The sequence below is a fragment of the Ambystoma mexicanum genome, chromosome 1q (assembly GCF_040938575.1).
Source record: "Ambystoma mexicanum isolate Mex_15411 chromosome 1q, UKY_AmexF1_1, whole genome shotgun sequence".
NCBI lineage: Eukaryota > Metazoa > Chordata > Amphibia > Caudata > Ambystomatidae > Ambystoma > Ambystoma mexicanum.
Genome location: NC_090922.1, coordinates 1,210,002,673 through 1,210,030,002, shown reverse-complemented (window position 1 = coordinate 1,210,030,002; position 27,330 = coordinate 1,210,002,673). Strand labels below are relative to the sequence as shown.

General features: G+C 47.6%; 1 protein-coding gene across 11 annotated transcripts in view; it reads left to right on the top strand.

Moving 5' to 3' along the window:
- SGIP1 (SH3GL interacting endocytic adaptor 1) overlaps positions 1-27,330 on the top strand; it is a 1,655,639-nt gene that overhangs the window by 1,440,396 nt on the left and 187,913 nt on the right. For 7 of the 11 annotated variants that reach the window (XM_069641969.1, XM_069641968.1, XM_069641966.1 and 4 more), the window contains 2 exons: positions 2,111-2,222; positions 22,028-22,183. In XM_069641969.1, the coding sequence (XP_069498070.1) occupies positions 2,111-2,222; positions 22,028-22,183 (268 nt within the window). Of the gene's footprint in view, positions 1-2,092; positions 2,223-22,027; positions 22,184-27,330 lie in introns of all 11 variants that reach the window. The other 4 variants (XM_069641964.1, XM_069641965.1, XM_069641961.1 and 1 more) reach the window with 1 other exon arrangement.

The window sequence follows — 27,330 nt, the reverse complement described above, 5'->3', positions numbered from 1 at the left end:
CCATTTACAACTTATCTATCTATATTTATAAAAGTGAAAATGTGTGGATTTGTGGCTTGGCTAAGCGTTTTTCCTTATACAATTCCAGAGTTTCACCAATCTACACCACATTTTGCATAATTACCTGTTAGGACCCTAAGGACAATACTGGCTACATGAAATTTGGACAACCAACACCATTACCCGGATTTCGCAAAAGTCAAAATGTTTTTGTGGCTTGGCAAAGCGTTGTTACTTATACAATTCTACACTGTGACCAATCTGCACCGTATTTTCATAGTTACCTGTCGGGAACCTCCGGACATTACTGGCTAAATGACATGTGGACACCCCACCCGTTTCCACGGATTCCAGCACCTTCACACATGAGATGGTTGCCTGAAATCAGCGAAACATCAATGTGGTCATAAAAGGACCGATCCTCAACCCTAGAATGCACGGTTTCTTGGACATTTTCACCGCAATGCACCACAACAAACTGCACCACGCCAGGGTGAGGCAATAGGTGGGGAGGGAGCACAGTAAGTGCCAGTATGCAGCAGCACACCAACTCTCACTCCCCCCATGCCCTCCCCCGCAACGTCAGCTCTCGGTATTTCAGCCAGCCACACACGCCCATTCTCAGTGCAGTTTACTTCACGATAAGCGAATCTGAACAGCGACCTACAGCATCATTGATTTTCAATGTTACATGCCTTCAGTGCAAGGAACCTATATAAATCTAGTAGCTGAAGGCACACTCGATTGACAATTGATTACACAAGTCGCACACGTATAGCTGCATTTAAACCGTTAACTATCAGCAGACTGTTTGTTTGCTGGAGATAGCTCAGACCCCAGGAGGATGAGTTTTAGGCAGGGAGGGATATTAGCGGGTGGGAGCAGCCAAAGGGATTGGCACAGCCATGGACTTTCAGTAGATGGGTAAAAACTGAGCACCACTCACAAACTGCAAGTCTCTTCACGCCATGTATTTCCGAGCTGTTATCCAATGCAATATTTTCTGCTTACAGGTGGCGTTGAAGCGACATCTGACGGTTAAAACAAAAAATATATATGGAACATATATTATAAATAACGAAGAAATCTGTGAACCTATCAAAAAATAAAAGTGAAGGCTACACTTTCAGAACTCATTGTTGGACATTATAGCACCATTTTAAGAGGTAGCTCTAAGATAACCGTTCCACAAATAAAAATATTTCATGCAACATATGGATATTTTATGAACTGCATTATGAAATGCAACACACATCCTGTGAAATCAGGGAGACGTACTGAAATTGTGTGCACACTTAACGATGCAGAAGTGTAATATCCCATTCAAATAAATACTTTGCAGTGCATTGTTGTAAAGACTGTTAATCCACGCTTTGACTTGCATGCATATTTAATGTTATTCATATTTATTTCGGAATTGTCTGCGAAATCGTAGACGCACACAAAGAATCCATAACATCACAAGACTCACTATAATTATATACCGTACATTAATGACAATTTAAAATGTTACTGGGAATTTTCAATTAGAAGATATTCTCAGTGGAACGGCATGTCATTTGGAAATTACTAATGATGGTTCAATTAGATGGTTGAAGAAAAATTAGGCTGAACTCGGCTCATATTATTTGTAGCCCAAAGCAAGTGGCCTCAGGCACAGTGCTGTTTGTGCATTGTGTTGGGGTCGAAAAAATAACACAATCGAGTGTAACCAGGAAATGTAAAACCAATAATGCTGATTAAAAGTAGTATTTGATCAGCTGTTTTGGTATTAACTTTTATAATGAAAATTAAGTAAATGCTGTGCCTTCATATGTCTTTGCGTTTACACCCTACATTAATACAGGCCTGTCCAATTACCTTAAAATAAAATTCCCCACAATTTTCTTGTGCTGGAAACGAAAGCTTGTGCGCTGTCATGCAAATACTGCTCCTGGGATATTGGGATATAGTTGATGCTATTAGTAAATTATTAGCAAGTTGTTTAAAGAAAATAATAGTATATAGGACAATAATCTTAGTTTCGTTACTTTCCATGCAAACCATTTATCAGTAGCACCTTTTTTCACGCATATATAACCAGAGAAAGCAGCTGTTTCCTCTGTTTCAGGATCTTCTCGGGGACCCAGCCCTTTGACTATGGGAGCACAGGACACCCTCCCTGTTGCAGCTGCATTCACAGAGACGGTCAATGCCTACTTCAAAGGGGCTGACCCAAGCAAGTAAGCATCTTTATATTTGAAACTTTGAATTAACTGGAATGTCGTTACATGATATATTATGTAATCTTCATTAAAGGTAATCTGGCCAAATACTTGACCTCTTCAGCGTGATATTTTGAGATCCCTCTCCTGTCATATGGCGTATGCACACTACCTAGTGTACAGTATTTCCTAAGCAACATGGTATGAAATGAAGTAAAGTCCCATCCCTGCGATACCACCCTATTTTATTGTTTCTCCACAAACTTCGTATATCTACATTGGTGTTTTTACTCTTAGGTACCGTAAAACTAGAAAGGTACCCTTACTGTTAAAGCTGTAACCACAGAAGTTCAAGAAGAACAGGTCAAAACAGTTGTTTGGCGTGATATATCGGGCTGTTTGAGAAGAGGTGAGTTGCTAGATTTAAGCAATCCCTAAGTGAATGAAACCGCTCAATTGGTCTATACCGCCCACTCAGGAGGTTAATTCTAAACAATTCGACAAAAACATACAATTATACAAACAAAAAGTTGAGAAGAAAAAGTATTTTTATAAAAAGTAATCAGAAAAAATATTTTGGAACAAGTAATAAACAAATAGTGCAAACAAGTTTCATCTGTTCAAAACATAATAAAGCAACTCAAAACAAATAATGCTTCAAATTTAAGCAGCTCCAAACTAATAGTGCATCAAATTCAGTTCAATAACAAAAACATAATGTACATGCATGTGCAATTTAGTGAAAAATTCATTGCATCATGCGTCCCCCTAATTTCGTACAGTAGTTCCTTATTTGTGGGGCTGACATTTTTTTGCTGAGAAAGTCAATGAGTTATGCAGGGTCTTCGATGCAAGATATCTGATCAATTGCCAACGTGGTTGAATGCTAGTTGGTAACGGAGATTCCAACTGGCTGTAGAAAAGGTAGACCAATGTTCCCTGTAATTGTCACGTTTCGGCGGTCAGAAGTGAATGAACAGGCCGCCTTCATCAGGGCTCCAAATCAGGGACCCTGTATAAGATACCATTAATGTGGTATGAGTGGGTTGTGAGCCGCGGAAGCCCTAATTAATAGGGCATATGCTAATACTAAGTTAGTTCTCATGGCAACCAGTTAGGAAAATTACTTGCCACCCGCCCTGGAATTTGCTTGTGTGAACCCCGCTGTCACTTTACTCCCTTGTGACCCCCCCCCCCTCACTAGGATGATTGCATCATGACATTGGTGATTATACTTTGTGTGCCCTTTGTAGTCTTAACCTACCATCATATACTATGCACATCAGCTGGTCAATTCACACACGAAAATGTGAACTCCCTTCCCAGTGCACCATAAAGCTATCACAATCCCAGCCCACACATCCTGAAACTATGGGCACACAAAGCTCCCTGTTGGATAATGGTACTGCAAGTGCCCTTGATACAAATAACTAGGCAGTATACCCACACATAGAGCCTGGGTACTTGTGATGTTTTCCCATCAACACAACAGCATGTGTTAGCACTGTAAACCAGTTATACCATATTATGTCCATATTCTATTATTCAAAGTTGCCATGGCAAAACCCGACTAAATTATGGCCACCAGCAAACTGAATAAATCCAGATTCCATTGTGTCTAGTTAATATGGCTAGGGCACATACCAAGCAAGAGAGGTGCATGTGTTTGGTGCAGCGGGCTTTGATTGTGCAGTGCACTGCTTGGGTGTGTGTTGGTGTGCAGTGTTGGGGGGGATGTGCAGTGCTGGGGGGGTGTACATGTGCATTGTAGTCGTGTGATGCGTGTTTGCAGAACAGTACTGATGGCCGTGTGTGCGCATAGAATGTATTTGCGGCACTAGCAATCAGTGCAGTGGTGGTGTTATCTGTGTATGCAGTGCTGGGGAAGTGTTTGCAGTGCTGTTAGAGGTGTCTATATAGTTCATTGTTTAGGGCAATGTGTGTGGCGCGGTCGGGTTGTGAGGGTGTGGAATGAATTCTCATGGATGGTGGGTTTGCGCAGCACTGATGCAGTTTGTGCACAGCTCGCCATTATCTATTGACAGCGATTTCAGTCAGCAGGGCAATAATCACTCCTAAAACATGAATTGCAGGTTAGGCCCACACAAACAGGCTCATTTTGTTAAGTGTTAAATGCATAAAGGGAACAGAGAGACATTCCCCCTGGTGCTGAGTACTTTGTGTTGCACCTTTTAGTGAGCCTGATAAAAAGTCAGGGGAAGGGAGAATCGTTTTCCCCCATTGCACCCTACCCACCCGCTGTGCCCTCTCCCCGCCGTTGATAACTTAGTTTAGGTACCTTGGAGAACATTAGAAAGACCTGAAGGAAGGGAAACATTCCAGCTCGTATTGCAACTTTGTTTTTTTAAAGCATACAATCCTACAAAAAGGATTTGAAACTATCTTTTGTATTAGTTGCAACACTGAGCTGTGCATCCTGGGACCCCGAGTACCTCCAGAGAGAAACATTGCTGCCTGCTGAAGGGGGTCATTCACGCAGGCTGTGGAGCACCAACCCCCCCTTTCAAGATGTTCAGAAGAAGAGTCATTCTCCTGGACCAACCTCCTCCTTTCTCTGTTCATTTACTTAAGAATTAGATGTAAGGGACAGCGTCAGGTTTGTGCACACAGGACATTGGACTTGTATGATTTCAGACATTCAGACACAGCCCTTAGCCTTTACTTTGAGGCAGGGAAAATCCCCACTTAGAGTTAGGGATAGGTATGCGCTCCTTTTCTTTTGTTAAGCTGTTTGTTGAAACATGTCCCATATGTGTCAGTTTCCTCACTCTGCACCCTTACATTTGCTGCTTTTCCTTCCCCGGAGAGAAACTCTACTTAATGTGTCAACCTCTGGAACACTTCACAATTGTGGTAGAAACCACACTTTTTGTGAAGGCCCAAGCTTCCTCATCCCATTTCGCTCCAAGTACGTTAGGTAAGGATGATCGGGGGCTAGGTGCTGCTGGCAAGACATTTTACCTGAATGGATCTCTTGTGTGCGGCAAGTGAACACAGAAGCTGTTCTGGCAGTGACAAACTTGAAATTGTGGAAATAGTTGGGTGATTTTAAATCATTACTACAAGCAGCATATCGGGCAGGTTTCCGTTGAGGATTGGTGGAGGTTTGCCATGTTTAGTATGTGATTGGGGCATTTTTAAGTCACCAAGACACTCCTGCTCGTGGTCGGCCTTAGGTGCGTCTCTGATTCACTAGGCTCTGTTAAGGGCTACTAAATTTCCAGCTCCTGTCCAGAGGAAAATTCCGGACCTCCCATTTAACGGGGTAGAGCTCATCAGACCAGAAACTGATGAAGTCAATAAAAAGAAAACAATTGTGCAGATCTTCCAAGTCTGGGGCCTCAGGTCAGCAGAGGTAGCCCATTCCATCAGAGGTTTTCCTGACCAAAGTTACCAGGTATAAAGTTCCCCTAGTACCTCCTGCAAAGAAACGTCTTTAGCCTGCTCTCAGAGAATTCTCATCTCTGTCCTCGCCACCCAGGACTCTAAAATGTTTGTGCTGTGCTGGTTGAGGTCCACAGCACTCCTGCAAGGGCAGGGTCTGCCACCACATAACCTACTGGAAATCAATAACTACTGATTCCTAGGTTCTTTCAGTGGTGGGCAGGGGCTATCGTTTTCCTCTTCCTCATCTTCCACATTCTTCTCTGACCCTCCCCGCAGCAAGAGATTCATGAACTCTTACAGATGGGATCAATAGAACATGTTCCTCTGTCTGAGAATGGGATTGGGCTTCTATTCAAGGTTCTTTGCTGTCCCAATGATGAGCGAAGCTGGTCTTCATACAGTTCTAGACCTCTCTTCTTTCAACCTGTTATTACCTCAAGAAAAATTCAAGATAATCCCAGCAATGATACAGACCCCACAATAGCATAGCGTTTGGCTGGCTGCTGTGAATCTCCAGTGTCTGGCTTGGTACACTCGGGGATGCAGGTTCTCCCTTGCAGGACCTACCGGCTGCTCAGCAGGTGCCTGTCTAACGATCAAAGGATTATTGGACTTCTCCAGCCTGGGGTCTGGCATGGATTCACATGCTCATGAATATTCCCCGTCGTCAGGCTGGGAATCCTCGGTAAAGAAAAAACCAGTATCAGTTTCGTTTCTGATCTGTCTTTCGTAGTAATAACCAATCACTGGTCTCTGCGTCATACTGACCACAGCCAATGACTGCCCTCTACCTAAGCACCACCTCTGGCAGCCATCTTCAGATTTTTACCGCACGTTCATGTGTTGAGATCCTCGTGCTATTGCTCTCGAGCGTTAGTGCTAATTTTTCACGTTTTTTTCTCAAAACTTTGTTTTTCCCGGTCAAAAGAGCCTCAAGCTCCACCGACGCTCCATCCGATCAACGGGGACCCGTGTCGGATTCGTCTGCGCCCCTCAAGGGTGAAGATTTCGTCGAGCTACGTTTTGGAGGACTCCAGAAACTTCTCAGGCCCGGACATGGCCCAGGAGAAGCTCGACGCCCGGAAAGCTGTTCAGGGTCTGCCCTGGATGCCAGCTGCAGAACGTCTTTAAGGAGGACGAACACTCCTTTTGTCTCTACTGCTTACATGAGGACAAGACGCACGTGGAGAAGGACTGTGCGTTTTGCTGCAATATGTCGGAGCGGACCATGAAGGACCGCCACCAACGCCTCGGCAACTGGCTGGAAGGGAAGAGCCCGTCAGGCGAGAAGAAGAGGAAGAAATCCGAGCGGTCTTCTAAGACCTTTGAGGACGCCCCGGCGACGGGGGTCCAACACAAGGCCAAGCACCGCGAGTCCGCTGGCACCGGGAGCGCCGAACGGTCGGGCTCTACGGGCGCCAGGCAGGGCGCACCCTCCCCGGCACCTTCAGCCACGAGCCAACGCTCTGGGTCGGGTAAGAGGAAGGGCGAGCACCCGGCGAAGCTCCTGGAGAGGCCCCGGTCGAGCTCGAAGGCCCCATCGGAGGGGGAGCGAGGCAGTGTCCCCCCCCCCCTCAAGGATAAGGCGGTGAGCGCACCTAAGGTGGTGAAGGCCTTAATCCATCCGGCCAAGCCCTCTATCGATACTGTCGCGGCGGCCCTGGCTCAGCCTGTGGAGGCTACACCAGTGGTGGCGACCTCGGGGCTCAGAGTCTCCCTGCCACCTCGGAGGGAGTCCTCTTTTGTGCCCATCGATAGGACCCCCGTGAAATCCCCGGCGGGGAAGAAAAAGGGGGGGGCAGGGCGTCGTCGTAGATTCGGCTTCAGAGGAAGAGCTGATCGAGGTCTTAAGCCACGGCCTTGGCGTGGATGAAGACCGGCCCGTCGGGATGGAGCCCGACGCAGGTGACGACGACAGCGTCGAGGGTGCCGACGGGGCCCCTGATCGCCCGTCGGATTCCCCTCTGCCAGCGCCGCAAGACAACTCGGTGGCCATTTTGTTGGCTATACAGTCCTTATGCTCCGAGATAAGGACGAGACTACCGTTGCCGACGGAGGAGCCTCTCCCGTCGGGGGGATCCTGAACCGGGACCTTCGGGTGTTCCACCTCCCAAGAAAAGGAGGATTCACCCTACACCTCCTTTTCAGCCGTCGCGACCCGTCCAGCCCTCCTCCCCGTCCACCCGAGGGGATGATACGGGGACTGACACGGCAGCGACGGGTACGGACGACGAGGTATACGACGAGGATCTCCCGTCGTCACCTCCCACCAGGGCCTCTCCGCCCGACGAGATTGGATCGTTCCACTCCATGATCGCCAGGGCATCCGAGCTTTTCCAACTCTGCCCTGAGGAGAAGAAAAAGGAAGGATTCCTTTATCAACGGCGCGAGGCCAAGAGGAAGACGGTCCTCGCGGTGCCTCTACTGGACGACATTTGGGATGAGGGCCTCGCCCTCCTCAAGAACCCTTCCACGACGCCAGCTAGAAGAGACCGGTACGAAAAGAAGTACCGGGTCCCGGACGCGGCCCCCCTGTGCCTCCGGGCGCAGCCTACCCCAGACTCCGTCCTCTCTGCGGCGGCCAGGAAGAAAGCGGGGGGGGTGCGGCCTCCACTTCGACTTCCCCACCGGACGGCGAGGGAAAGAAATTGGACGCTATGGGACGCAGGGTCATCTTGTCTGCAACGACGACGATTAAAGCGGCCAACGCCTTGGCTATTGTGGCCCGCTACGACAGGGAGCTATGGTACAAACTGGCTCCCCTGCTGGACTTCCTACCGGACGACATGAGGGCGGATGCCCTGGAGATCCTACAGGAAGGTGAGGTGGCGTCGGACCACGCCATCACTATTGCGCGCCGACACTGGGTTTCGCCAGTTGGGCACTGGCGTGTGCCTTAGGCGGCGTGGATGGCTCAAGGCTACGGACTTCCGTCAAGACGTACAGACCAGAGTCCTGGACATGCCGTTCGATGGGAACAACCTGTTTGGGAAAACAGTGGACGATTCCCTTCAGGCCATTAAAGCGGACACTGAGACGGCCCGGGCCCTTGGGGTTCTACAGCAACGACGGACGCCCTTTCGGAGCAGCGGAGGCAAGGGCGCCTCCAAAGGTTCCGGCGGCGGTTTCTCTACCTACCGTCAAGCGGCCCGCTCGTCGTCTCAAGAGGCCTACAGAGGACGAGGCAAGTCTGGAGGACCCCGCCGTCGTCGCCAAGGAGGTCAAGGCGGCAAAGCCTCGTCGAAACAGGATTGAACCGGCCGTGGGGTTGGGCCCCCACCGAAGCACCCCGGTGGGAGGCCGGCTGTTGAGCTTCGTCAGCGTGTGGGAGTCCATCTCCACCGACCGTTGGGTGCTGGACGCCTTGGCCCGGGGCCACGCGCTCGAGTTTCAAAGAAGGTGCCCGCGTGTCCCCCCCCCCGTGGCCAGGAGAGAGCTTCACGTCCCTCAGCTTCTCCTGGAGGTAAAGGCGTTGCTCAGGAAGGGCGCCATCGAACTCGTCCCAAAGAGGCTTCGGGGCTCCGGAGTCTACTCGAGATACTTCCTTGTGAAGAAGAAGACGGGAGGATGGCGCCCCATCCTAGACCTGCGACGTCTGAACAAGTTCATCAAGGCACAGAAGTTCCGGATGGTCACCCTCCAGCACGTCCTGGGTCAGCTGGAGGAAGGAGACTTCCTGTCGTCGTTGGATTTGGAGGATGCCTACTTCCATATTCCCATCCTAAAGGGGCACCGAAAATTCCTCAGATTTGTGGTCCAAGGGCGTCACTACCAGTTCAAAGCCCTCCCCTTCGGACTACGGTCGGCACCCAGGGTATTTACCAAGTGCCTTGCTCCGGTGGCGGCGCAGCTGCGCCGCGAGGGGATCCACGTCTACCCCTACCTGGGCGACTGGCTCATCCGAGCCAAGACGAGGGAGCTCGCCGTGGAGCACACGGCAAGGACCGTCCAACTTCTCACGGACCTGGGATTCTCCGTGAACTACGCCAAGTCCCACCTGGTACCCGCGCAAAACGCACTGTTTCTGGGAGCGAAGCTCGACACAGTGTCCCTTCTGGCCTCCCCGTCGGAGGAAAGGACCAGGTCCATCCTGGGCAAGGTACAGCGGATGTTGGTTTCCGACACGGCCAAGGTGAGGTCCATCAAGTCCCTTCTCGGAATGATGTCTTCTTGCATCTACCTCATTCCCATGTGCAGGCTCCGGATGCGCCCGTTGCAGGAGTTCCTGGACGCGCGCTGGATCCAAACGACGGGCAGCTTCGAGGAGAGGATCACACTCGACGAGAGTTTCCGCCGAGTGGTCTGGTGGTGGGGCACCCGCGCGCATCTGACGGCGGGCATGGACTTCCAGACCCCAGACCACCAGGAGACAGTGACCACGGATGCCTCCCTGGAAGGGTGGGGAGCACACACCGAAAATCTGCACGCGAGAGGCCTCTGGCTCCCGACGGAGAACTCCCGCCATATCAACGTCCTGGAGCTCCGTGCAGTGTTCTGGGCCCTCAGGTCCTTCCTTCCGTCCCTCAAGGGCAAGGTGGTGAGGATCTTCACCGACAACACCACCACCATGTTTTACATCAGGAAACAGGGCGGAACCAGGTCCCCAGCACTGTCCAAGGAAGCGCAGGACCTGTGCCATTGGGCTGTCGCCCAAAGGATGTTTCTGGTGCCGTTTCATCTGGCAGGGATAAAAAAACACCATCGCCGACTCACTCAGCAGGGAGCTGCGCTCGTGCCACGAGTGGGAACTACGGCAGGATCTAGTGGATCGCCTCTTCCGACGGTGGGGCACACCCCAGACCGACCTGTTCGCGACGGCGACGAACTCCAAGTGCCGGAGATTCGCCAGCAGGTTTCCCCAGGTGAGGAGCATGGGCGAGGCTTTCTCGTTCCCCTGGGAGGGCCTGTTCCTCTACGTGTTCCCTCCTTTGCCACTGCAAATCCGGCTCGTCAACCAGCTCAAGAAGTCACGGTGCAGGATGATCCTCGTCGCACCTGCGTGGCCGAGGCAGGTATGGTTCCCGGACCTTCTGGACTTGTCGACGTCCCCGCCAATCAAGCTGCCGGTGGACGCGGATCTACTCTCCAGGGAAGGAGGCGCCATCCTCCACCACGATCCGAAATCGCTGAACTTGCAGGCCTGGCTCCTGCAGCGCTAGAGTTTGGGGGATACGACATACCGGCCGACTGCAGAGAGGTTCTTGCAAAGGCCAGGGCATCCTCGACTCTTAAATGCTACGGACACAAATGGAAGAGGTTCTCTGTCTGGTGCCACGCACAGAAGATTAACCCTCTACGGATTACGGCTCCCCAGGTACTGCCGTACCTGCTGACGCTGGCCAAAGCTGGACTGGCACACGCGTCCATCAAGATTCATCTTGCTGCGATCTCCCGATACACCAGAACCACACGTCCCTGTGGTCTCATCGTCTGGTGAAAGAGTTCATGAACGGACTGTTCAGATCGTTCCCGCCGGTGAAGGCCCCGGCGTGGGAGCTCAACGTGGTGCTGACCAAGCTCATGGGACCTCCGTTCGAGCCTCTGCACTCGGCCCCGTTGAAGTTTCTGTCGTGGAAAACAGCGTTTCTTGTGGCCATCACCTCCGCACGACGGGTGGGAGAGATCCAGGCCCTTTCCTGCAAGGCCCCGTACTTGACTTTTCACGACACGAGGGTAGTGCTCAGGACGCACCCCTCTTTCATGCCCAAGGTACCGTCGGACTTCCATCTCAACGAACCCTTGGTGTTGCCTGTGTTCTTCCCGTCGCCTTCGTCGCCGGCTGAGAGGACTTGGCACTCGCTGGATGTGGCTAGAGCGCTGAAGTTCTACGTGGACCGCACGAAGTGTTTTCGGAAGACGTCACAACTCTTTGAACTTTGGACCTGTCGATCAGGGGAAGGCTCTCTCGAAGGCTTCCATTTCCAGATGGCTCTCCGGCTGTATCATGTACTGTCATCGGTTGGCAAACCGACCGCTGCCTGGCCGTCCGAGAGCCCATTCCACCAGAGCGATCGCAGCTACCACGGCGTTCCTTTCTGGTGTGCCCCTGCTGGACATATGCAGGGCTGCTACGTGGAGGTCGACGCACACCTTCACGAAATTCTACTGCGTCGATCGGAATTCCAGGGAGGAGTCCAGGGTCGGCCAAGCGGTGCTCTGCAACCTGTTCGCCTGAGGTGAGCCTGGTGAGGAGGTAAGATGCTTAATGTTGAGTTTGATGTAATGCTTAATGTTGAGCCTTTGCCACCTCCCGTGGTTGTGCATGTGTGTACTGCTATGTATTCTTTATTCATGAGCATGTGAATCCATGCCAGACCCCATGCTGGAGAAGGAACAAGTTACTTACCTGTAACTGTTGTTCTCCAGCATGGGTCTGGCATGGATTCACATGCGAACCCTCCCGCCTACCCCTCTGCGGCTCTTCACTTGGTCATACTGCCACTTCACGTGCTTCCAAATCTGAAGATGGCTGCCAGAGGCGGTGCTTAGGTAGAGGGCAGTCATTGGCTGTGGTCAGTATGACGCAGAGACCAGTGATTGGTTATTACTACGAAAGACAGATCAGAAACGAAACTGATACTGGTTTTTTCTTTACCGAGGATTCCCAGCCTGACGACGGGGAATATTCATGAGCATGTGAATCCATGCCAGACCCATGCTGGAGAACAACAGTTACAGGTAAGTAACTTGTTCCTTTCCAACCCAGCCATAGAGTTTCACTTTGTGGGGCTCTTTCACCTCTTCCCACCTATATGCAGACCCATATCAATGTGGAATTCGAATGTGGTCTTGACGGGTTGGCCCAGAAGCCATTTGAGCCTGTGTATTCTGTTGCATCTTGTTTCCTGGATAACTTAAGTTCCTAGTAGTTAACATCTGCTCATAGGGTTAGTGAATTACAGTTCCTCTCCTCAAAGGATCCTTACATTATTTTTCACTGGGGCAATGTGGTGCTTCTTACACATCCTTCCTTTTTTTTAAAAGCTGTTTCAAACTTCAACATCAATCAAGAGATATAACATCCACTTTTCTTGCTGGATTTCATCACTGCTTGAATGCTTGTAAGGTCCTGAGGTTCATCTGGACAGACAATTTGTCATGTCTGGCGTAAAATGTCCAGACTTCAGTTATATTGATTGATGTATTGATCAGCTTTGATAATTTTCTTCAATTTTAAAACATGTTCCATAGATGTACAGGTAGGAAAGACTAGCATAGCAAGGGGGATTGTTTCCAGCATTACCCATTGCTATGCACATTGTAACTGTGCAAAAAGCACAACAGTAGCCTTTCAATGCCCTGTTCCCTGGGAGGAGATTCATAAGGCGTTCACTTGGGCGTCTCCATCAGCCTTCTGTATGCACTACTTGCTTGACAGTAGCTCTAGAGTGGACGCCCAATTCGGTCAGTCCTGCACAACATTTTTGCACCAGTTTTGGGGTCCTGCCACCCAAAGAGTGCTATATTGCTTGATCTTCTTCCATAAGCATGGAAGAAAGGGGACAGGACATAGGAGTAAGGAAATGGTACCCAACTGTACTCCTAGTCCAATGTCCCCTTTCCACCACACACCCACCCTTCACCCTAAAAATGCAGCTAATCCTTCCAGTAAGAAAATATATCAAGACTGGCTCCACCAGTGAAGGCCAGTCTAGCCATATAACATTCATCATGTTGGATATACCTTTGATGATCGGTTAAAAATGCTGTGTCAATATCTGTAGAATAACTGCACCAATGTAGGCCAGTCTAGGCACATGTACACTTACGTTTGCTTTACCCTTGATGCCCCTTGAAAAGTGCCATTCCACAGTAAGCAAATATGTCCAGACTGGCTGCATCAATGTAGGCATAATACTTCTTGTGATTGCTTTATCCTTGATGCCCAATAAAAAATGCCATGCTGGAGTAGGAATTTATATCCAGACTATCTGTACTGATGTAGGCCAGCCTAGCCACATAATAGCACGTGTCATGATGTCTTTACACTTGATGTCCAGTATAAAATGCCATGCCCCAATAGGAAAACATGAACAGCTAGCTGCCACTGTACTGGTGATACCACACCACCTCTCACCCCCAACACACCCGTAACACTCATGTTGATTTTACCCTTTATGCCCAGTAAAAATGCCATGCCAGAGTAAAAAAGACAGCCTGACGCACACGCCTTGATACAGCTTTCATTTATGCACAGCCATGCGGCATTCATACACATTAACACACAAACTCTTGCATGAACACACACACACACACACACGCACGCACACATACATACTGTTTATTCTTGCGTGCAGCCCCAGTCCAGACCAGGCCTGCCACTATGGCCTTCCAGCTCCCATGCTGCACACAACAGAAAGCAGAGTGAGTGCTATTAGGTTCCTGAGGATATTCGCAGTGTAAGTGGAGCACCTCTTTCATGCCACCTGGAGCCCTGAAGGTGCAGGGAGGTGCAAGAGAAAACCCTATAAACATTTGAGCCTGCAGTACTCAATTACGCATCCCCAATGGGTAATGCGAGGCTGAGGAAGCAAAACACCCCGAGCCTTGCATGGTCTTTTGGACATGCCCGCTGGGATACAGTAACCTATCAAAGGAACCCACTTCCTTAGCGGACTCAACTCGGACTTCGCCAGATGACTGTTAGATAACTATTTTGAGCCACACAACATGCGGGTGTCGCTTAGTAAGTAAGGCCTGCTTAGCATTTGCTGCATTCTAAATCTGCCTCTTGGGATACTAGTTAAAATATATTATTGAGGGCAAGGATCGTCCCTGCCTGGCTTTAGTATACCTTGTCAAATTAAAGCTTTCCCAGCATCAACATGTGAAGCTAATATTTCAATGATAAGACTTCCCTTGGTTTGCTCAAGAATGTATTTAAAGTAAAGGCTTCAGAGAACTGAAAGAGGAACAACCTCACCCTCGCTTACCCCCAGCCTCCTGCACACAAATATACTGGCACACACAAAGGATCTGCCCACATACACAAACGTTCTCAAACATATGCCGAGAACAACCTCTCCTCACACATACTCAAGCATGCACAAATTTATAAATACTTACCTAAATGCATTTCTTGGGTTCGCCACTTCCTGTCATGGCATCATACTTCTCCACATGCTTTTCTTGGCCTCTCCCTCCCTGGGCAGGGGTAGAAAAGGAAGTGTGTGGCCTTTCACTGGGGCTTTCCATTCAGTCCTCTCTATGCATCTACACAGGCTCAAGGTGGGATCAAAATTCAGACCCTGCCTCTGCCTGTTGGAAGCGGGATAGGGGTTGGGTCAAGATATTTAATTAGTTTAGGAGTGCTACATTACTCCACAAACCTATGTTGCACATGTGCATTGGGGATGGCCAGACATCCATCCCCAGTGCACAAATTCAGAATGCAGAGAAGTAATGTCCACTGGTTAGGAGAGTCTGCTGTCACTCATGGATATATTGTCTTACCTAATGGCGGCTGTAAAAAGATGGGCATAGCCCCATCTGCCGTAATGGGCCAGCTGCCACTGCTTAACCAGTCTTGAGCCAAGGTTAGGTGGGGAAACAGTTTGCCCACTTGTACCTCATTCCAACACTGCATCATTTACCTCCTTCAGCATCCTTTGACACTTCAATGTTTCTAGCTCGGCAGTTGCCAATTTCTATATATGTATCCTCCAGGTTCACAACATAGGACCACCTAGGCATTTCAATTCCTAGAATTACCCATAAACTGTGTTGTGACTGGGATGACAAAATGAAGAAGTGATCAAGGTTATAAAAGTGTAACTAAAGCTTCTTTTCTAACTCTTTGCTAGGTTGTCTGGCTTGCCCCTTGTTTGGCCAGGGTCAGATGCTACTGGACTTGATATTTTTACAAAGCTTTAGAAGTGTTGATTACAGGACCACCAAACAGCATGTTTCTTTATGTTGCATTACGAGTGTGTATTTCCGGTATGCTCCATCTTCTCCTCAAGATGCTTTAGGAAATTTGGCTCCTGTTTCTACCATGTATTTTAATCCTTCAAAGTGTTTACCTCCCAAAGCTTCAGGAGTCTCTAGCTCATGCTATAATAGTTCACTATGTTGTCCTCGGCCCCAACTCTTCCCTCTATAGCCTAAACCAACATTCTTTGGAGTCTTGCAAGATGTCTCACTTTTCACTGTCTTTCAATGCATTCAAAGAATGCTCACTTTAAGTTCCAAAGTGCAGTGTTCTTTCAGTTGCTCATATCTCTGGGTCTTGCCATTGGTTTTGTCCCTGGGTCAACGATTGGTCTTTTTCCACTGTTTTTGCTTGTATGTATCATGGCTTTACCTCTTTGTCCTGGTCACTGCCTGCGCCACATGTCCCCCTCTGTACACTAGGTTGGGCCCCCATAACCATAGTCCCTCCAGCAGTTTCACTTGCCTACAGCGGGTCACCTCTCTCCTTTGTTTGCCGCTCTTGGCATCACTCTGACATGCTTTGTCCCAGCAGTGGTTTTCTCCCCATCCGTAGTGCTGCTCAGCAGTTCTGCAACAGACGTCCATAGAGCTTCTGCACTTTTGCCTCTCTCCTCATTCTCCAAGGTTCTTCTGTTTTGTGCAGCAGGACACTTCTCTTAGACACCACCACACCCACATACTTGCTTCCTTGGGACACAGAATCCAATAAGGAAAACATGGAACCGCTAACACAGATGGTACGGAACAGCAATTGCTTAGTGATCACTTTTTCAAAGTTTTTTCTGGATGATTTGACACCAGATACACACTTGTTGGGCTTAAATGTTCATTATCAGCAATATAAAGGCATCTACCCACAGAAGACCCTGTACTGGTAGTTTGGCTGCAAATCCACTAGCAAATATTTTTCTAATCTTGTCTGAAAGTAAATTTAACACATTGGCTGCTTATGACTATTTCTGAATATTGGAACAAACGTGAACAACCTTTTCGAATGGATTGTGTCCTCTCTTGACTTCCTTATCATTGATAAATCCACTCCAGCTTGCTGGCCTCTGAAGAAAATGTCCACAGTAGAGGGCGCTGCGTGTCGAAGTCCCTCGAGTTGGTGTCCCTCGAAGTCCTCCATATCTACGCCGACGTCACCATAGGTATAGTGTCGCACACCATACGTTGCTCGGTTCTGTTTTTCCGTGCTTTGTAAACCTCGGAGACGCAACGCTCAGTTCTTCAGTAAAATCTTCGGAAAAACTTGGATTTCCTTGAAAAGTCTTAAATTACTACGATGGCATCTTCGTCCGCTTCGACACCACGATCCGGCTTCAAAAATGTCGGGAGTGTGGAAAAAAGATGTTGTTAACCGATCCTCACAGGATCTGCCTGTGGTGCCTGGGCTCAGAGCACCAGTGTTCGGTATGTGAGGAGTGTATGTCCATGATGGCGAAAGCCTTGAGGGAGCGTAGGGGGAAGCTGGAAAAAGTTAAGACCGTTAAATCCTCTACCCTTCGAAATTGTCCTCGGTCGAGACATTCGTCTCCTCGCCATCGGTGAAAACATTCCCGCTCGAGATCTCGAAGTGGTTTTCACCACTCATCTAGATCATGACATACTAAGAAGAGGCGTCATAGATCACCTTCCTTTTCCATCTTCTAATTCTCCAGAAAGGGTCACCTGCCCCACTAAAAACAGTTCTCCAGCTAAATTGGAGGAATTTCGCAAAATAATGCTAATGGTCTTGGAGAACACGGCCTTGTACCCCTTGGAGATGCCTAGAGGTGATATCCCGGGTGAAAGACCCGAAAAAGAAAAACGCTGTGAGTCATCTACCTCGACAAATAAAAACCCTTAAGAGCTTCATGAACCCTCGAGTAAGGACAAGGACCTTTTGCATAAAACTGCGTTATCGAAGCCACCGTCAAAGGTGACTTCGACTCATAAGACTGTCATCGACGCCGTCGTCGACCCTGATGAAAGAGGCCTTCGAAGCCTCATGTCCCGACCTCACCATCGGTACTCGGTGAGTCGGAGGATCCTTCAAAGACGTCGAAATGGGTGTCTATCATATCAACGACAACCAGTAGTATTCCAATTCTCTCGACGACATCAAGTATTCCAGAGGAACTATATCTGAGGAAGTTAGATTAAGAGATCTTCAGGAATCTTTACAAGATGCCACTGGCATAGATACCTCTCCAGAGGCTGACTTTGCCAGACCAGAACCTGGAGAGCATGCAGACATGTCTTACAGATCACTTATGGCAAGAATTATGGAGTTTATGGGATGGTCGACACCTGCACCCTCTTTCCAACAAGATGCCCTAACGGACATCTTAGATAAAGGGCCTCAAGGAGACCCTATAGTCCCTTTTCATGCAGCATTGCAGAGGAAAATAGCTACAAATTGGGAAACACCAGAGGTGATCCCTGCAGTAAATAGAAAGCTCTCTGCGAAGTACAGAGTGTCGGCCTCAGACTCTGTATATGTAACTAAGCATCCAACCCCAGAGAGTTTAGAAGTGCAGGCTGCAACGTCGTCCAGTAGTAAATCCGCATACCCCACTATACCACAAGATAGAGATGACAAAACATTTGATGCCGTGTCTAAAAAGATCTTTTCGGCATGCAGCATGGCATTTAAGTCTGTTAACGCCACTTGCACACTAGCGATATTCAGCCACACTCTTTGGGAGTGCGCTTCATTGGCGCCTGACCGTCTCCCAGAAGGGGAGGAACAAGACACATTCTTGAATATCATCAAGGATGGGAAGGATGCGATGTGTGAGTCCCTCCAAACAGGGCTCGACTCTGCTGACAGCATCAGCAGAGCCATGGCGGCGAATACCACAATCCGCAGATTTGCGTGGTTGCATAAGTCTGGCTTGTACATCAGGAGCAAAACCAGATTTGAATATGCTCTTTGACGGAACCTCACTATTTGGCAAGAAAGCTGATGACAGTTTGGAGAAATTGCAAACCTCAAAAGCAGCATTCAAATCCCTTGGGGCTGCAATTCGTCAAACTCCAAATCGCCCCACAGGTACGTCCTGGAGGGGGAAACCCTTTCGTTTTTACTCCGCATTCGGAAAAGGCAGAGGGCAGCCAGCTCAAAGGGGTCAGACGATTCACCCGTGGTGGACGGGTCAAAGGTACCAAGTCCACATCAGCAGGAGCTGCTTTACTCTCAGCATCTGCGTCAGCCGCTCCTAAACCCTTCTGAGGTGTCTCCACACAAAACACCAGTAGGAGGCAGCTTAACTCAACATCTGACAGAATGGCAGGCTATTACGTCAGATTCTTGGCCATTGGCGACAATTGCCCAAGGTTACTGCCCGCCTTTCCTACATACTCCCCAGTCATCCACCGGGGAACAACTCTTTCAAGTTTCCAGACCCGCTTCTTATGCAGGAGATCTCAGACCTGCTAGAGAAAGGTGCCATAGAACCAGTACCTGTAGCGGAGAGTAACAAGGGTTGGTCAACCCCCCCACCCTCCTATTTCCTAATACCAAACAAGGACGGAGGATTGAGACCCATCTTGGACTTGCGAGAATTGAACAAATTCCTTGGGATGGACAAGTTCAAGATGGTAACCCTTTCTCAAATCCTTCAGGCCCTCCAGTTTCTGGATTGGTTGGTATCTCTGGACCTTCAGGATGCTAACTTTCATGTGCCAATCCATTACAAGCACAGGAAGTACCTGAGGTTCATCATTGGCAGTTCTCACTATCAATTTTGGGTTCTGCCATTTGGGCTAACCTCCGCCCGAGGGTCTTCACCAAGTTAATGGCGGTCGTGGCAGCAAGTCTAAGGAGGGTAGAGATTCGTGTCTACCCCTACCTGGACGACTGGTTGATCAGAGCAGTGTCCCCGGAACAAGCTCAGATTAATCTAGATTATGTTTGCCACTTCTTCCACAAGCTGGGCTTCTCCCTCAATTTAAAGAAGTCACAATGATACCATCACAGAAACTCCAGTTCATTGGAGCAGTACTGGACACATCCCTGGGGAAAAGCCTCGCCACCAGAGATGAGGGCTTAAGATATTCTTCAGATGGTGACCAGATTTCAAAATGCCCAGCGTCTACCAGCCTTCGACTTTTTGTGGTTGCTCGGCCTCATGGCATCCTGCATTTTTCTGGTACCAGAGGCTCGCCTGAGAATGAGATCTCTCCAGTGGGCGTTAAGGACCCAGTGGTCGCAATTCTCAGGAAGAATGTCATATCTCCTACAAATCCCGAACAGAGTAGCATGGGACCTTCAGTGGTGGGCCTGTCAGGTGAACATCTTGAAAGGAGAACCGTTTTGGCAACCATGGCCGAGAGATAACCGTAGTCACGGACGCCTCACGCACTGGGTGGGGAGCCAATGCCAACGACTGAACTATCAGCGGTCGATGGTCTCCGTCAGAGTTCAGATTACACATCACCCTATTAGATCTGAGAGCGATCAGGCTAGCTCTGAAAGCTTTCCTGCCATCAGTACAGGGGAAAAATGAGGAGGGTCAGGTTCTCCATCCGGATATCGGGACTTTCAACCTTCACGCTTGGTTTCTGAAAGGTTGAGATACAATGATTGGGACCTTCTGGATAACGTAATGGAGGTGTTGCTTTCTGCCAGAAGGCCAGCAACTAAATCTTTATACCGCTGCTGTTGGAACAAATTCTGCAGCTGGTGTAGAGATAAGGGTATTGACCCTTTTTTCATGTAGTACACCGATGGTGTTATCTTTCCTACTATATTTGGCAAATTCAGGCCTTCAAGTTGGCACAATAAAGGGTTACCTCGCCACGCTATCAATCTTTAAAAGCCCGGCTAAGGAACCTTCATATTTCAAGTTGCCCCTAGTCATTCAGTTTCTGAAAGGGTTGACTAATGTTCCCCCCCCCCTCCCCAACTCCTTTTCAAGTTCCCCTGTGGGATTTAAATCTAGTCTTAGGATTTTGAATGGGTACCCCATTTGAACCTCTTCATTCCTGTCCATTAAGGTTTCTCACTCTGAAAACAGTCTCCCTAGTAGCTTTAACTTCTGCCAGAAGAGTGAGTGAATTACAAGCTTTATCTTGCAAACCTCCACATACAGTCTTTCACAAAGATAAAGTAGTTCTTCAATTGAGGCCAAATTTCCTCCCAAAGGTTGTCTCAGAATTCCATATCACACAAAAAATAACCTTGCCTTCATTTTACCCTCCTCCTCACGCAGGCAAAGAGGAAGAGAGATTGCACAGGCTGGATCCAAGGCGTGCCTTGAGTTTTTACATTAACAGACTTGCTAGGATTAGACAAGCAAATCAGTTGTTTCTGGGGTATGCAGGACATAAACTAGGTTTACCTATCACGAAACAGACCATCTCAAGATGGATAATACTGACTATCACAGTGCTATAAATTGGCAGGAAAAGATCCTCAACACCTCAGGTCTCATTCAACCAGGGGTATCGCAGCCTTGTCAGCTCCCCAAAGAGGAGTTCCAATTAAAGACATATGTGCGGCTGCCACATGGTCGTCTGCACATACTTTCACCAAATTCTACAATCTAGATTCCTCCACTAGCCAGTAGACTAAATTTGGGAAAGCTGTTTTGCACTCTGTGCATCTTTAAGAAATCATTACGTTTTACTCCTGCCTCCTATTACACATTACTGCTTTGGGAGTCTATCAAAGATAAGGAATACGTGGGAGGACACAATCTATTCGAAGAACAGGTTACTTACCAACTGGAACGTTCTTTCGACTGGATGTTCCTCCCACGTATTCCTTATCGCCCCTCCCATCCTTCCCCACAGTAAAACTTCCCTTGTAGTTGCAGCCTACGCTCCTTCAAGGGTTCCAACCACCTCATACTAGGCAAACACAGCACCTCAAAACGGAACTGAGCAATGGACGCTGCGTGAGACTATTTATACCTATGGTGACGTTGGCGTCAATACGGAGGCCTTCGAAGGACACCAGCTCGAGGGACGTCGACGCGCAGCGCCCTCTACTGTAGAAATAATGTTCCGAGGCCAGCAAACTGGAAGTAGATTTATCAAAGATGAGGAATATGTGGGAGGAACATCCAGTCGAAAGAACGTTTAAGTTGGTAAGTAACTTGTTCTTCTGCAAATGTGGCAGTGTAAAAGCAGTGTAAAAGCTGTTGGGGGAGACCAAGATAACTAAATAGACAAGGACACTCGGTGACTTTAATGTCACTGTATAATGTAACTATGCACCCTCGAGGATCATCAAACAAGAAGCAAATAAGTCAATATAAAAATACCGTAAGACTGTGGATTTCAGTGAACAGATGAAATGAGCAAATACATTGTTTTTCTTCTATATAATCTGTACAATCCTATTTTCTTGTTATGACTTGTGTACATGTATATTTGCCTATGCAAACCTACTAATGAGAATATTTTCATATAATGTTGATGAGTTCATATTTTGAGTTACAAGGTGGTCAATAGAGGACATCAGTTTAAACTGTTTTTCATTTTATATTAAGATGCATTGTGAAGATCACTGGAGAAATGGTACTCTCTTTTCCTGCTGGTATCACTAGGCACTTTGCCAATAGCCCATCTCCGGCTGTTCTTACCTTTCGTATAACCAATTACAACAGATTGGAGCATGTCTTGCCAAATCCACAACTCCTTTGCTGGTGAGCATTTATTATATTCTCATGTGTTATTGATATGAAGTTTGAAAAAATAATTGACATGCTTTCTTCTGCTCAGCGTGTCGGTAAGTCAGGGCTTGCAACATAATCTGCTATAGTTATTTTAATGTGGTTTGTGGGGGAGAGGCTATAAATGCATATCATTTGAACAAGGATAGGCATCCCCTACCGCGTAAACCCTGGGGAGTAACTAGAGCAAATAGACAAGGAGATGTGGGTAACGCGGGACAAATTGCTAAGACACTCGAGCAAAATAAGTAACCATTGTATGGGAGCCCAAATGAGGGGATAGGCCAGGTCAAGGATAATAAAATCAATTAATCTTTGTTTACATATCAAATCACGTAACATATGCTACTGAATCCATCATAAAACAGAATAAAAACAATCAATATAGAATATATACAGATAAAATGCATGACAACCTCCTAAGCTCCCTGCAATGCAGGATGAATACAAAGTGCAATGTGCAATAGCCCCCCAGGGGGAAAGGAAAGGGAAGACCAATCTACCGCGGAGGATCAGAGCAAATTGAAAAGGGGCAGTCCTAATACTGACCCCAATCTCGAAAAGCATTCACAGTCCAAAAATTAATTCTGAATCTAGCTGCAACTATTCCAACAATTAAGAATAGAAAATAAGAGAAATTTGGGAAATGCAAAAATTGCAAAATTATGACAGTATCATAATCTAAAGTAATAAAAATTATTTATACAACTTGATGGACAAGCTTGCAGTGCAAAATATGTAAGGGGTGACACCTGCAACGCTTGTCACCATTTCAACCTAAACGGTCAACCACCGGCACCTAGTGCGACTTCCACCATTCTCATGTGTCACACTGGTGTCACGATTGGGTAGTTTCAACGACCTCAGAAATTGTCTAAGGCATCCGTCTCCTTTTGGAAAAAAGAGAGAGGGATGGCTTAGCAGTCGTCTTCCTCAGGACAGGATGGAAATGGTTGTGAAATAAAGGAACAGCAATGGATTTATATGCTCAACGAAAAGGCGTCTTAAAGTTAGTCCTTGTGTCCTTCCATGACCAGATTCTTCTTATATGTATGGTCCTTGCGTTCCTTATTTATCCAGTTCTTCACTAAAATATATCAGAAAATAGAAAGAAGGGAACAGGGGAAAGAACAAAAATATACCAAGATTAAAAACCACATTTTAAAAAATCCTTGACCTAGCCTAGCAGCCCCACAAATGCTCCACATAAAACGTTACAGTATGGTTCTCCTCGAGAATCCAATTGATGCAATAAATACCTCCATAGAGTCATACTGCAGAATCTATAAGAAGATTCGGATGTAGAAAAGTGTTCCACCCCACTAGACCCAGCATGGGTCTTAAGTTAAGTAAATCCGACCCACCCGGTAGTCTGGAGAGGAGGGCCTAAATTAGTAAGGAACCTCACTACAATCCCAGTGGCGTATACATACAAAGAACAGGACAACAAACCCAACTAATCATCCATACCACGTGGAAATCCAAACCTTTTGGAAATGGAGAAAATCCCAACTCCTCCTGGGTGCCAACACAGGAAAGAGTGGACTCCTAAGTGATGGGGTATTATGATGTCTTCATGGAGTGAAATTCACTTCATAGAAGAGAAGAATTCAATCTTGCTTTCACCAGCTAGATAGCCGACGGCTGAAAAAGAGAAAAAGTGTCTAGCAAAACAATCGCAGGGAGTACATAGTCTCAGGGCACAAGAGACATCTATGAGTCATAAATCTATGTAATTGCCAACTTGCTGCCTAAACACGTGTATCCCATCCGCTGCACTGCTCTAATACAATATGTTGGAATCAGTAAACGGCCTCGTCATAAATTATGGAGCATGTTGGAACAGGCTCGTCTTAAAGCCAAAATTGGATTATGTCAGTACCTGTTAGCCCCTATGGGGTGATGCTCGTTGGTGGGCCGCATCTTCAACTGGCCAGATGAAGTTAGCCGCTATTTACAAAAATACCCGTTTCTCCAGGGTCAGCAGTCCTTGACCTGGCCTATCCCATCATTTGGGCTCCCATATGATGGTTACTTATTTTGCTTGAGTGTCTTAGCAATTTGTCCCGCGTTACCCACATCTCCTTGTCTTTTTATAAATGCATATCAAACAAAGACCTACTGTGACGAATACTGTGATGTTGTCCCTTCTCCTCGAGGTGGAGACCCTTTTCATGAGACCAGGGAGGTGAGGCCGTTACCCGATAGTCCCCCTAGGGGTGATGCTCAGCGGGAGGATCTCATGGGGAGGGATTCCCCCTCTCTGATACAGGGAGGACGACATGGGCAGATGCAGTATTCCCTACACCCACACACCTCTGTCCCACCTTCTTCCTTACCTGCCTCTAATCGGCTATCTTCTATGTATGTAAGATCAGTGAAAACCACATTACTGTGACGAGGTAGAGTAGGGTTGATCCAGTGAATGCCCATTGCAACATACTGAGATGAACGTTCGCGCTTTCGAATGCCCAGTGGCTTAAAGAAGGAAGAGGGACTGACATGGTTGTAGGGCCCTCCCAGGAGGCACTGCAAGCAAAGCATCCATATTGCAAATAGAGAAGCTGAAACGGCAGACTGGGCTGCACTTGAAGGAACTATAGCCTCACTCTTCGGTCTGCCGGTGCACGGCAGATGGAGAACAGAAGAAGAAAGCCCAGGCGTGAGAACCCGCCGAAACACGTGATCGAGCAGAGATGCGCAGCCACCCTCCATTCAAGTGCTGCAGAGCCACGGGAGGCATCGCTGCCCTGGTCCACATAGGGAACACAAACCATTTCAAGAGGGTCTGGGACCCAGAACTAAAATATAAGAAAGTTTTGGCAAAGTACTATATCTGGCAGGATAGTGAACCAGGTATAGTAGAAGTTGAACAGATTGAAAGAGACCGGGTCGGTCCATGAGGAGTTTTTCCTCAGCTGTGCATCTTCTTCGTGTCAGTACCTTACAGGGAAGTGTACCAGGTCTGACTACCTGAACCCCTGCAGAGGCTCACAACCAAGTGCTTGAGAAAAGCCTGGAGAAGGCAGACATTCCCCCTGGTGCTGTGAATTTCTACATTGGGGCTGAGGACTCTCTGGGGAAGGGAAGCATTTTCCTGACACAAGAACATGTGAACTGTGGTAACAAGCGGAAGGGAGTCATTCCATCTGGCATCACTGGTTCGTCAAGAAAGACTGAAGAAACCAGGAGAAAGGGAGTCATTTCTGCCTGGTGTTGTCTTGTTCTGTCTGGTGTTGTCTTGTTCTGTCTCAAATAATCCCCCAAGAGGATCACTGGGAATTGCTGAGGCTTTTCCCTCCATGTGCCGAGCCCTTTTTTGGTGATTTCGGTATTTCGCCATTCAAACCCTTGTTTTTTTTTTTGTCACATGTGATATCTGGGCCACATTTCCTATTTGAGAATCCTTGTTTGCAGTATGGGGTGAGAGAAAATAACAAAAGAGCACATTTTGTGTTTTTTCAGAAAATAGCAATACAATGATGTACTAAGAAGCCAGGGATTTTTTCCTTGTAAAAGCTAGGAACAAATGGCTCCCTGTTCTGAATTCGCCATTTTCCAGGCTTTCCAGATCTGGTTGAGTGGAACAAAAACAAAACATATTTTTGACCATCAGTTTTGTGAGAGGTCAGCACATTTTTATATTTTTTCCTATAGGACATGCGTGGACGGAATGGAAGAGGAGGGTAGGGAAGCTGAATGGGAAAACAAAGGCATACATTTCTGAAAAGTAGACAAAATTCCAAGATTAGGAAGGGGTCATTTGCGCCTGTCACGCAACAACTATATAGGTAAAATTCCCATAATTTGGGGAAAAATGTGAAAAATGACAGAAAAAAAGGTATGTGCTGGACATGTATGGACCTGTAAGGTAACGGCTTCTGTGAATATTGAGAAAAGTAATGCACTGCTACGTTCCCATGACTCTTCTAGTAAGGAAATAACACATTTTTTCATAATGTTTCACAAAACAAGAATTACCACAAGCCAAAACAAGAGCCATGGTACACAGGATGTGTATGCTGATGGCCTAAACAGACAAACCTAGCATGTGTAAATAAGGAAAACAAATGTGGTGGGAATGGCAAGCATACATTTTTTTAAAGAGCACAGGCAGACCTTTGGAAGGATATTGACTTGTGCAGTTTACAAAAGCATACAGTGCCTAAAGCAGCGACTGAATGTAGGTTACATTTGGGAAATGAAAGGGTTGTGTAACAAAGTGCAGTAGCAAATCTATGAAAACTTTATCAAAACCAAAGAGAAACCAACAAATGTCCTACCTTCCCACAGGTGCCCCGATGAAACTGTACAGCACGTGTAGGTGCACTTACCTGGGCGCAAAGGGAGAAGGCAAAACCACTGGTATATCAAAATGCCCTGGGGAAGACTGGATTTGGCTTTGTGGATAACCCACAGATTTGGGCCTGGGGTGTCGCAGCCACCAAGGAAAACGGGGAACCCCATTCATTTCTGAAAAGAAGACACCCATGGGAATCCGCCGAGTTCTGACTTGCGCGAATCGCCCTAGAATGTATTACCCACAAGACGGCAAAGACAAAAATGTAGGGAAAAAAACACAATATTTAGACATTTGCCACCAGGAGACCACTGCAACACGCCAACAACGCATGACCTACCTTCCCGCGTTCCCACAGGTGTCCCGACGAAAACGGTACCTCACATATGTGGGTGCACCTACCTGGGTGCAAAGGGAAAAGGCTAAACCACTGGTATCCCAAAGGGTTTTGGGAGAGCACATTTTGCAGGATTTTTCTCTTGTGGGCAACCTAGAGATTTGGGCCTGGAGTGTCGCAGCCACCAAGGAAAATAGGGAACCCCAAGCATTTCTGAAAAAGAGACACCCATGGGAATCCACAGAGGTCTGACTTGCGCATATCGCTCTACAATTTATTGCCCACAAGGCCTGATAAAATCCCACATTTAGGGGGGGAAAAACACAATTTTCAGACATTTCCCACCATGAAACCACCGAACACACCGGCAACAACACATGTCCTACCTTCCCACATCGCCACAGGTGTCCCAACAAAAACTGTACCTCACGTGTGGGTGCACGTACCTGTGCAGAAAAGAAAGCGTCGACCATCCACAAGTCC